This window comes from Amblyraja radiata, chromosome 35 (assembly GCF_010909765.2).
Source record: "Amblyraja radiata isolate CabotCenter1 chromosome 35, sAmbRad1.1.pri, whole genome shotgun sequence".
Lineage (NCBI taxonomy): Eukaryota > Metazoa > Chordata > Chondrichthyes > Rajiformes > Rajidae > Amblyraja > Amblyraja radiata.
Window position 1 is genome coordinate 20,943,070 of NC_045990.1, and position 12,571 is coordinate 20,955,640.

General features: G+C 45.2%; 1 protein-coding gene across 1 annotated transcript in view; it reads left to right on the forward strand.

The window, feature by feature from the left end:
• LOC116991819 (adhesion G protein-coupled receptor E2-like) overlaps positions 1-12,571 on the forward strand; it is a 157,268-nt gene that overhangs the window by 21,327 nt on the left and 123,370 nt on the right. The window contains exon 2 of the mRNA XM_033050784.1: positions 7,270-7,356. Within this exon, the coding sequence (XP_032906675.1) occupies positions 7,270-7,356 (87 nt within the window). The remainder of the gene's footprint in view (positions 1-7,269; positions 7,357-12,571) is intronic.

The window sequence follows — 12,571 nt, forward strand, 5'->3', positions numbered from 1 at the left end:
ACCTGGTCGGAGGGGTTGCCTTCCTCCGAGCAGCGACTTCGACCTGTCCTCGCGGCCTACCAGCGGGTCCTGGAGCGACGTTTCCCTGAGGACCTGGCCAGAACATCGGCGGTGGCGGCGGCGCAGAACGTTGGCGGCGGCGGCGGCGCGGAACGTCGGCTTTGGCGGCGGCACAGCGCTGGAGCGCTATTGCGGAGCGGGGATGCCTTTCCTGGGTCGCCGCGCTGGAACTCCGGTATGCTGGGACCGCCGAGGAAAACATCGTGGAGCCGCGGTTCTGCGGAGCGGCCAGCTGCGGCGTTTGAACTAACATCTCGCCGAGATCACCAGTGTGCGGAGCTCCGTCTGGCGTGGTCTGTTGGCTTGGAAGCCGCAGGCTTCGGTGGGAAGGCGGCCGTTCCTGGCACCCCAAGCTGCTGAGGGTTCTCCCGACGCCGGAGTACCATCACCCGGCGAGAACATCGGGCGCCGTGGCGGCGACTGTGGAGGCCTCAATAGGCCCGACTATGGGTGGACAAGAGGATGGGGACTGGACTTTGTGCCTTCCCCCACAGTGGGAATCACTGTGGGGGATGTTTTGGTGTTGAATTTCTTTGAATACTGTGTTGTATTTTTATTAGTGTGCTGCATGGACATCAGAATTTCCCCTGAATAAGGGGATTAATAAAGTATTTATCTATCTTATCTATCTATCTAAACTGAATGATATGATTAAATTTTGGAAAACGCTTCCGTTCTCATTGATAGGTAGAATTAACGCTATAAAAATGACTTTCTTACCACAATTAATATATTTGTTTCAAGCGATCCCAATATATATTTCAAAATATTTTTTCAAAAAACTAGATTCCACTATCACTAATTTTATATGGGATTACAGAACACATAGAATTCAACGAAAGCATTTGTGCAAATCTAAAGAAGTTGGGGGTTTATCATTACCTAACTTTATGTATTACTGCTGGGCAGTGCATATTAAGAACATAATGTACTGGCTGGATAGTTCCACTCAGCAGTTGGAGTGGATAAGAATGGAGAAAGAGGAGTGCTATCCACACGATATAGGAACGATCCTGCTCTCACCGATAAAATTGAATAGTATAATATATAAGAAGAACCCAATTATTCACAATATAATAAGAATTTGGAAACAAATAAAAGTATCCTTGAAATTAAATAATTTATCAGTACTAACCCCACTATTGAACAACCCCGCATTCAAACCTTCTCTCATCGACAACACATATCAACAATGGGATAGACTGGGGATTAGGAAAGTAGGGGATATGTATGAATTGGGCAAACTGTTATCATTTCAACAATTAAAATTAAAATTAAATTGAAGGATAATCAATATTTTAAATATATACAGGTATGTGACTTTATGAAGAAATATACACATAGATTTCAAACTATATTTTTAGACCCTTTAGAAGAAGCAATGAATATTAAGGCTGATTCACAAAAATTAATATCATACTTTTATAATAATATATTATATAGAGAATCACCCTCAACAGAAGCACTAAGGGAAGATTGGGAACATGAGCTAATGATAAAGATCTCGAAGGATAGATGGGAAAAGTATTTGATGAATACACATAACTGTTCTATTAATGCAAGACATAATTTAATTCAATTCAAATTATTACATAGACTATATTATTCAAAAACGAGGTTGAATAAATTTTATCCAAACGTCTCTCCCAGATGCGATAAATGTTTGTTTCAAAACGCTAATATAACACATTCATTTGTAGGATGTACAAAGTTGAATAAATTTTGGAGTGATATATTTGATATATTTACAAAGCTCTTCAAGTCAAGAATAGAACCCAAAATGGAATAGATTATATTTGGAATAATAGGAGAAGATACCAATTTAAATAAAGACCAAAATGTTTTTTTTAATTATGGGTTAATAATTGGAAAGAAATTGATACTTAAATTTTGGAAAAATACAACCATACCAACTGTTAAAATGTGGATTAGGAATATGATGGACATAGCACGCCTTGAAGAAATGAGACTCCGACTAATAGATAAATATGACCAATTCTTAAGGAGTTGGTCTCCTTTCATCGACTTTTTGGAATCATGTGATGCAGCGGTACCATAAGGATTGCTGATTTCAGTTCATGACGTGGATAGATTTACATCTCCGAATATAGATTTGAAAAATTCTCTTTTAAGGGACCTTCTCTTCTATTTCTACTTTCCACTTTTTCTTTTTTATTTTATTTTTTTTATTTTTATATACACACTTCACAGTTTTTCTACTCTCTACCATCTATTTTTCCACTCTTTTCCCCTTTCTATTGTTTTCTTTTTCTTGTCTTGCTTACTTCCTTCTCATAACATAAAACTAGAGGTTGTACATAGAATGGATTACGGTATGACATAGTTGGCACCTAAAATTAGGTGCCACTGTATTGTTTTGTACTGTATTAACTTCTAATAAAATAAACAAAAAACAACCATAATAGTAAGATTAAACGAGAACTTACCAGTTTGAAGTTTGATCTGTATTTTATGAGGAGTTACGATGAGGGATTACGTGAAGAACCCGCTCAGTGCGCAGGCGCGGCATACTTCCAAGCTGCGGTGTGGAATCACAGATAGACACAGTTATTTTGAAGTAAACATAGTAAAGATAAGAGAGGAGACATCAATTTATTAGTTTGATCCATATAATGAGGGTGGGAGCGGAGGGCACGTAATCCCTCATCGTAACTCCTCATAAAATACAGATCAAACTTCGAACTGGTAAGTTCTCGTTTAATCTTACTATTTTACTTCGGAGTCACGTGAGTGACTACGTGAAGATTTCAAAGCTCTGTGATTTCAAACCGTGTAACAGTTTCATTTCACTCACTGCCGAAGTTCTTGAGGGAGGAAGTGTTATCGTAATGAACCAATGAGTCTATTTGTAGAAAAACACAATGGTATTTTTTAAACAATAACAACAAAGAATTAAGTTGCTCCCCTGGGCTTAAATTAAATATTTGCAGTTCGTAAATCTTTACTGCAAATAAACCAGGTTTTGCCAACGGCTTATTATAAAATTTCTGAACGGTCTTTTCCCTTCCCACCATCCTGCTGTAGCCAGGATGTGGTCTATAGGCATGTCCATTCTTTAGCCGTCGACATGGATGCTGCCCTGGTGGAATAAAATTTGTACATGTTAGTGTTTATCCCAGCAGTTTCTAGCACCTGCTTGAGCCATCTCGCAATGGTTTGGCTCGTACCCCACCATAAGGTTTTTGTGACTGACCCACAAGGCTTTTCATCTCCCTCGAATATTCTGGTTGTGTCTATGTAGGATAGTAGGTGGGTCATGGCACATAACCGTGGTTCTGGTGGGTAAGCCACGACTGGATTAGGTGTTCCTGGTCTGCTCTGTTTGACCAGTCGCTGGATAACGACAGATCTGGTCTGGAGCTGTGATCATGTTGTCCAGTCGCAATAGGTGTAGTGACTGGACCCTCTGAGCGGATACAAGTGCCATCAACATGAGCGTCTTTAGTGTAGCTTGCTCGAGGCCGGGGGATCTGGCTGGTGGCCATTCCCTGAGATATGTCAGGACCACACTGATATCCCAAATATGGGTATACCTGGGCTTAGGGCTTGATATTGTAAATGCCCTTCATCAGTTTTACCACCAGTGGATGGGATCCCATCGCCTGTTGTCCTGGCCGCTGGTTTGAGATAAGCAGAAAGAGCACTCTGCGCTGTGTTGATGGCACTGTAGCTGATCCCTACATCGTGGTGTAGATAGGCCAGGAACTCCAGTATGTTGGTGGCTGTAGCTGTTGCGTATGTTGTCCCATGTTTCCTGGGCAGTACTTCTCCCTTTTTTGATGCTGGTTAAGTACTGCCTCTTGGTGGATGTTCGAAGGGATGCCGACATGGTGGTGATGGTTTGTTTGGACAATCCCAGTTCCAGGTAAGGTCTGTTCAAACTTGCAACCCAGGCGTTTAATTTTCTCATGGCATGGGTGTTTAGCTTACCTGGTAGGTAAGTAGCTGATAGCCAAATATGTCTTTCGACACACCATTGCCAAATCATGTTGACCAATTTGTCGCATGATAATGATTTTATGCCACCCATATGGTTAATATAAGCCATCACAGTAGTATTTATCAATTTGTAACCGAACATGCAAGTGCTGCATATTAGATACTTATGCTTTTAAACCATAAAAGGCGCCCAACATCTCTAGATAGTTAATGCCCAGTGTAAGTAGTAATGATGACTCTAGTTTAGTCCATCTACCACTTGTGCTGGATATGGAGTTAGTCGCTCCCCAGCCTTGAGCACTGGCATCTGTTTGAATAACTAAAGTAGGGTTAGGTGATAAAGACAGGGCTGAAACTATGCCAAACGTTTTCTGCCCACCACTGTAGCTTCTGATATTGCTTCAGTGGGTAAGTTCATGACACGATCATAGTGACCTGTATGTCGTTTTATTGCCCGTACCTTTGCTCTCTGTAAATCTTTTGATAGTGCAAAGGTCCGAATTGTGTAGCCGGAAATGCTGCTACCATTTCCCCAATTACTCTTGCTACTTGTCGAATAGTTGGTCGCTCGTTGACCATTAATTTGTTGCATGATTGTGCTAATTCAACCATTTTTGCCTTTGGCAAGGTAACAGTCATATGGACTGAGTTAATTGTGAAGCCCAGGTAGTCCATGATAGTGGATGGCTTCAACTTAGATTTATCTGGATGTAGGACGAACCCCAGAGTTTCGAGGAGCTGTTTTGTAGCTGATACTGCTGCCACAGCCAATTCCATCGTTTTCCCTACTATGAGAATATCCTCCAGATATGCCATGACAATATGTTTTTGTTTTCTTAGTATTGCCATGGCTGGGTTCAATATTTTGGTGAATAATCTTGGGCTGAAGTTCGCCCATAGGGCAATGCTTTGTACCATCCAGATAAATTTTAGGTATCTGCGATGATCCTTGTATATGGGTACTAGATAGTAAGCATCTTTAAGATAAATGCTTGCCATGAAGTGTCCTTTGGAATTCAGTTGTTTGGCAGTAACATATGTCTCCATTTTGAAATGTATATACTTAACAAATTTGTTTAGTGATGTTAAGTCAATGATGATGCGACAGACACCATCTTTTTTGGTTTTAGTGAATATATTCGATACAAATTCCAAAGGTTCATGTTTGGTCTTTTCGATGACCCCCTTTGTGATAAGTCTCACCAGTTCAGCTTGTCCCTCACGTTTCTCTTTGACGGAGGGAGAAATACCCTTTGGGGCCATTGTTGAACTGGCGGCGTTTTTTCTGACATGAATTGTATTTTATATCCTGTAATGTTGTTGAGTATATACTTGTCACTCGTGACCATACCCCATGCTTCTTTAAACAAGTGTAATCTCCCCCCTGTTAATATAGCACCCTTATTCTCTATATGCTGGTAGGGACCAGACCCACCTACCTCCATGGTTATTGGCGATTCTCATTTTCCTGAAGACTTTGTTCTGACGTGCTGGCGATGTTGGGGGGAGGCGCATTTTCCAGAGGGTCCGCTGCGGGCCCTGATCTGAAAGATCTTTGGGGATAATGTGCGGACCCCAAGCGTTCACCAGTCCCATATTGCGGACGTCGACTGGTGGATGCCGTGGGGTGCTGCCGCTTGGGTATCGGAGGTCTTGGTTTGCTCGTCCCGGGGCCTGCCCTCATTAGGCCGAAGGTTTTTGATGCTTCCTGCATCTCCTTCAGTTTTTTATTGAAATCTTTCCCAAATAGCAGCGCGCCGTCTCCGCAGCTGGGGCTTTACACAAGCCAGCAAATTTGGGATTGAGGGCAGGTCTTATGTTTCCCTCCGGAGATTGTTGATCTCAAATTGTGTGGTACACATTAATGCCAGCACATCCTGCTGGCAGGTATCCATCTCCGTGGTCTCCACGGAACGAGCAAAGGCTGTGATGGCTGACGTCAGGAGCCTTAGGATCCGCTGTAGCTTGAGTTCTTGGGTCTGGATGTGTGACCCACATGCCCCCAGATTTGGCTGTTGACACTTTTTACTTTGAGGGCCTCACCGTTTTCTGGTGCTGTGTGTTGTTTCAGCACCTCAGCGAGCACCTTTTCCAGTAATGGTTGATGCTGGCCGCCATTCTTGGTTCCAGCGGTGCTCCAGCCCGTGGGGTTGCTACAAGCGGTCCATCACACCCAACAGCTCTTCATGTTCCTGCACCCCTGGCATACTCCCGAATTCGTCCGCCTGCCCCTGTTCCAGACCAGCCCAGCCCTGGTCTCCAATGCTAGCCTCCAGTAATGAGGGAGCAGAGGGCAGTGCATGAAGCACTGTGGAGGGGGTGCCTGACCTCCCTCCGCAAGAGCGCTCTTTCTGCGCATCTCGCTGGAGCTGCTCCAATTGCTGTTGGATGCAGCTCAGGCGGCTGTCTCTCCTCCATTTAGGTGGAGACATGTCCCCGTCCGACGAATCGGACGCCACCGGCCGGATGCCTGTTCGGATGGCTAGACATCCAGCCCGCAGTTCAGGCACTAGCGGGACTGGGCTCGGCGCGGTGATGGGGATAGCGGAGCGACCGGTAATTGTTCCTACCGCCTGTTGCTGCCCCCCTGCAATGGAACGCTCCTCCGCTGGAGTCGAGCGGGGGACAGGTTCTTCTGGAGCTTTTGTGCCTTGTAGTAGCGAGAGCGCCCCTCAAGCAGCGCGTATCGCAGGCACCTGCTCCGTGAGCCGCTCCAGCGGCTCAGGCGGCTCTCTCTCCCCCCATGCGGGTGGAGAGACGTCCCGTCCGACATCGGGAACACCTGCCGGATGCCTCTCGAGTGGCTATGCGTCCAGCCCGCTGCTTCAGGTACTAGCGGGCTGGCCTCGGCACGGTGTCGGGGAATTACGGAACACCGGGTAACGCTCTTACCGCCTGTTGCTGCCCCCCTCCCCAACGGGAAAACGGGGGACAGTTTTGTTCCAGAGCCTTTTTCTCTGCCTGTAAAAAACACAATCAGAAAAAGGCTCACCTGTAAAAGAAAACCCGACCTCAGGGTACTCACCTGACGGTCCGGTTCAACCTGTAACGGGAGTGCCTAGCTCCCGTGGCAGCCGCTGTTGCACTGCTGGCGTAATGCCGCGCCTGCGCACTGAGCGGGTTCTTCACGTAGTCACTCGCGTGACTCCGAAGTAAAATCAATCTCCTTCTTTGCAGCTCTGTGGGAACAGAATAATGTATGGACATGGATTCTTCCAATATCTAACCCTGTTCTGGTTTGTTTTGCAGTGATTTACAACAGCCATCTGACGTTTCTAGTTTCATCCAAAACCTGTGGAGAAGGACACGTGAAAGCAACAAATGGCACGTGCTTTGGTGAGTCAGAATACAATTTCACTTGAGAACGTTCATTCTATCGTTCTATTCTATCCTTTGTATCACTACCTGTCAGCCAGGGCTCGGCAAAATAAATAAGCAACTCATTTTCTTAGACTATTCATAAGTAAAGGATCCCTTGTAGTTGAAGGTGAATGGGGAGGCTGTTGTGCCCAAACATCCACACTTACAGACTGGACCAGGGCAGGTGGGCTTCCGGGTATCACAGCAACAGAATGTGGAGCAGGAGCAGGCCATTTGGCCCATCGATCCTGTTCAACCATTCAGAATGGTCACGACTGATCACCCACGCTCTGTGTCCAGTTGCAGCTTTCTCCACAGCCCTTGTTCCCTTTAACCCCCAGAAATATCCAACCACTTACATATATTTAATGATTTGGCTTCAACACTTTTTAGTGGTGGAGAATTTCACAGAATCTCCATTCTCTGGGAGAAGACATTTCCTGTCAGCCCCCTTCTTAACTGGCTGACCCCTGACCTTTAGTCTGTGACCTCTGGCCTGAGAGTCCCTGACCATCAGGAACACCTTCCTGTATCCAATTCTATTGGTGTCCAGTAGTCTATGACATCCCCCTCATTCTCCTAAATTCTAATGAAGGTGGCCCTAACGAATACAGTCTCTCCATTTATCAGTCTTGCCATCCAGTATCTACCAGAGAGCCAGTGCCATAGAGCATGAAAACAGGCCCTTCGGCCCAACTTGTCCATGCTGATCAAAGTTCTTCACATTTGGCCACATTTGTCTGATATCCTACTCAACCTTTCCTATCCGTCTACCTGTCAAAGTGCGTTTAAATGTTGTTCATAGTACCTGCCTCAACTACCTCCTCTGGCAGCTCATTGCATATCCCCACCATCCTTGAGTGAACAAGCCTCCATCAGGTTTGTGTTACCATAAACACGTGTCTCCTTGTTTTTGATTCCCCTGCTGTGGGTAAAAGACTGTGCATTCACTATCTATTTGGTTTAGTGGTGCTGCATTAAAACAGGCTCTTTAGTCCACCAAGACTATGCTGACCATTGATCACTCATTCACATGAGTTCTGTTTTATCCCACTTTCTTATCCTCTCCCTGTACACTCGGGGAAATTTGCAGAGAGAGGGCCAATTCAACTGCAAACCTGCACATCGTTGGGATGAGGGAGGAAACCGGAGAACCCAAAGTAATCCCACACAGTCACAGGGAGAACGTGCAAACTTCACACAGATAACACCCAAGGTCAGGATCGAACCTAGGTCTGGATCAAACCTAGGTCACTGGCACTGTGATGTAGCAGCTCGACCAGCTGTGTCAACCTAAATCCTTTCTGACTTTCTACATCTCTGAAGGATCTACCTCCAGCCTCCTACACTCCAATGAATAAAGTCCTAGACTGCCCAACCTCTCCCAATAGCTCACTCCCTAAAGTCATGGTAATAACCTCGAAAATCTTCTCTGTCTGCTTTCCAACTTAATGACATCCTTCCTGTGGCTGGATGACCAAAACAGTTCAGTACTACACATGGGCATAAAGTAACTCAGCAGGTCAGGCAGCATCTCTGGAGAACTTCAATAGGTGACATTTCAGGTCAGGAACACCGATTGCAGACGCCATTTAAAATATTTCATCTGAAGAAAGATCCTGAAGTTTGAAAAGTCTGATGAAGGATCCCAAACTGAAACATGCTGCCTAACACATTGAGTTACTGATGCACTTTGTGTCTTTTTTTTATAATCCAGCACATGCAGTCCCTTGTTTCTCCATTCAAGTCCCCTATCACCTTGGCTCTGCCTGTCTTCACCCTTCCATGCTGTGACTCAGACCCACGCCCAATGTTACAAACCTGACTGCTGCTGCTCTCCCGACCAGACATCCCCCTACTGAATAGTATCCAAAAGGGCATACCTGTTGTCAAGGGGAATGGCCACAGGGGATTACTGTACTCTCTGCCTGCTCCCTTTCTTGGTGATCAACCGTCTCCATTCTGCCCATACTCTCGGCATGACCACCTAACTGTAACTGTGCTATCTATGTCCTTCTCAGTCTCCCAGATGATCCCTACATCGTCCAGCTGCTGCTCCAGTGCCCTAACGCCACCTGTAAGGACCTGCAGCTGCGCACACCTCACCCCGGTGTAGTTCTAAGGGACACTGTAAGTTTCCCTGACTTCCCACATCCTGCAGGAGGAAGGTGCCTCCTCTCTTCCTTCCCTAACTGCCGTCTCTACAGTACTAGACAACAGAAGATTTACGAAAGAAAGAAAAAGCACTGACCACACCTTATCCCACCATTACCCTCCACACCAAACCCTGTTGAGCTAAAGTCTCACAGTTACCTTCAGCACAGTCACTCCCAACAGCTCCTCTAGTGTCTGCCTTCCTTATCATGCACCCGCAAGTAGGTCACTCCAGGTTGCGAACTGCTTTCAGCTACAAAACTTAATGTGTCTCATGAAGTGGCTGCTGACTTAAAAGTTCCACTCTTTGTTCCTATTGTCAATTGCTCCCTAAATATGATCTTCTGACCTTTTAATATTGTCACCTTCTCCTTTCAATTGCAAGAACTGAATGTTTTTCTCCTTTCAGTTGGAAAACCTGAATGTCTTGTAAAACTTTGCTGAATTTGTTCTGTAATCAGATCATCCGTCCTCCGATATGGGAAGTGCACACTGTACTCCCGGTGCACTCACAAGGGGCCTGTGGGTTGTTGCTCCTGAACTCAAATCCTCCCACGGCAAAGGTCAACCAATCATCTGTCATGCTATCAGCTGCTGCGTCTGCATGCTCCCATCCCGCCACTGATGCACATGGACACCAGGTCTCATGGTGCCACCACTTATCAGAATCTGAAAACACTGGCCTTCCTGTCACTGCCACCAAAATCCATCAGCCCACATTTATCCACATTCAACAGCATCTGCCAACTGGTGAAATTATTATGGGCAACAAGGAAACATAGAAACATAGAAACATAGAAAGTAGGTGCGAGAGTAGACCACCAGGTCCGTCGAGCCCGCACCGCCATTCGCTCATGGCTGAACACTAAACAGACACACTTACCCACAAACAGTAGACACAAGACACAGAACACAAGACACTACCCTCCCCTTTATACCGCTATCACCCCTCTCCACCCCAAGAACCGCGTGATCTCCTGGGGGAGGCAAAAAACCGGATAAAAACCCAGGTCCAATTCGGGAAAAAAATCCGGGAAATTCCTCTCCGACCCCAATCCAGGCGATCGACACTTGTCCAGGAGATCACTCAGGTCTTACTATACTAACCATACCTAGGTCCATATCCCTGCCCTCTCCCCGTAGCCCCTTATCCCCTTGGCAGCTAAAAAACCATCTATTTTAGACTTAAATATATTTAACGTTTCTGCTTCCACTGCTCCCTGGGGCAGTGAATTCCATAAATTAACCACCCTCTGGGTGAAGAAGTTCTTCCTCATCTCAGTTTTAAAAGAGCCCCCCCTTATTCTGCGACTATGTCCCCTAGTTCTAGTTTCCCCGATCATTGGGAACATCCTCGGTGCATCCACCCGATCAAGGCCCCTCACGATCTTATATGTTTCAATGAGATCGCCTCTCATTCTTCTAAACTCCAAAGAGTAGAGTTCCAGCCTACTTAACCTTTCCTCATATGTCAATCCCCTCATTGCAGAAATTAATCTTGTAAACCTTCGCTGCACTGCCTCCAGGGCTAGTACATCCTTTCTTAAGTATGGACCCCAGAACTGTACACAGTATTCCAAATGTGGTCTCACTAATACTGTGTACAGCTGCAGCAAGACCTCCGTGTTTTTATACTCAATCCCCCTAGCAATAAAGGCCAAAACTCCATTGGCCTTCCTGATTGCTTGCTGCACCTGCATACTAACTTTTAGTGATTCATGTACTAATACCCCTAGATCCCTTTGCGTTGCATTACAACGCAGCTCCTCCTCATTTAGAAAATAACTTGCCCTATCATTTTTTTTCCCAAAGTGAATGACTTCACATTTATTAGTATTAAATTTCATCTGCCAAGTTGTTGCCCACTCACCTAGCTTATCTATATCCTTTTGCAGACTCTTCCTATCCTCCTCATCCCCTACTTTTCCTCCCATTTTTGTATCGTCCGCAAATTTTGATATATTACACTTGGTTCCCTCCTCCAAATCATTTATATAAATTGTGAACAACTGGGGTCCCAGCACCGACCCTTGCGGAACCCCGCTAGTTACCGGTTGCCATCCCGAGTATGAACCATTTATCCCCACTCTCTGCTTCCTATTTGTTAGCCAATCCTCTACCCATGCTAATATATTACCCCCAATCCCATAATTTTTTATTTTTAGCAATAGTCTCTTATGTGGCACCTTGTCAAAAGCCTTTTGGAAGTCCAAGTATACCACATCCACCGGTTCCCCTTTATCCACCCGGGTTGTTACTTCCTCAAAGAATTCGAGCAGATTCGTTAAACAGGACTTCCCCTTCACAAAACCATGCTGGTTCTGTCCGATGAAGTCATGTTTATCCAAGTGCCCCGTTAGTGTTTCTTTAATAATTGTCTCTAACATTTTACCCACCACCGATGTTAGACTAACCGGTCTATAGTTACCCGCCTTCTGTTTACTTCCTTTTTTAAATATAGGTGTTACATTGGCCATTTTCCAATCCACTGGGACCGTTCCTGCCTCCAGGGAGTTTTGGAAAATTATCACCAATGCATCCACAATCCCCACCGCTATCTCCCTCAAGACCCTTGGATGTAATCCATCAGGCCCAGGGGATTTATCCTCCTTCAGTCTCATTAATTTCCCTAATACCACCTCCTTGGTGATCTTAATAGTATTTAGCTCCTCCATTCCTACCGCCCCCTGTTTATCCAGCGTTGGAATATTTTTTGTGTCTTCTATGGTGAAGACTGATACAAAATACTCGTTTGTTAATCGAAATGGCAGAAGAGTTGAATAGGTTATTTGGATCTGTCATCAATAAGGAAGACACAAACAATCTCCCAGATGTACTGGAGGACAGAGGATCTAAGGGGGTAGAGGAACTGAAAGACATTTTCATTAGGCGAGAAATAGTATTGGGTAGGCTAATGGGGCTGAAGGATGATAAATCCCCTGGGCCTGATGGTCTGCATTCCAGGGTCCTCAGGAGGTGGCTCTAGAAATAGTGAACGCATTGCTGATCATTTTCCAATGTTCAATAGATTCAGGAT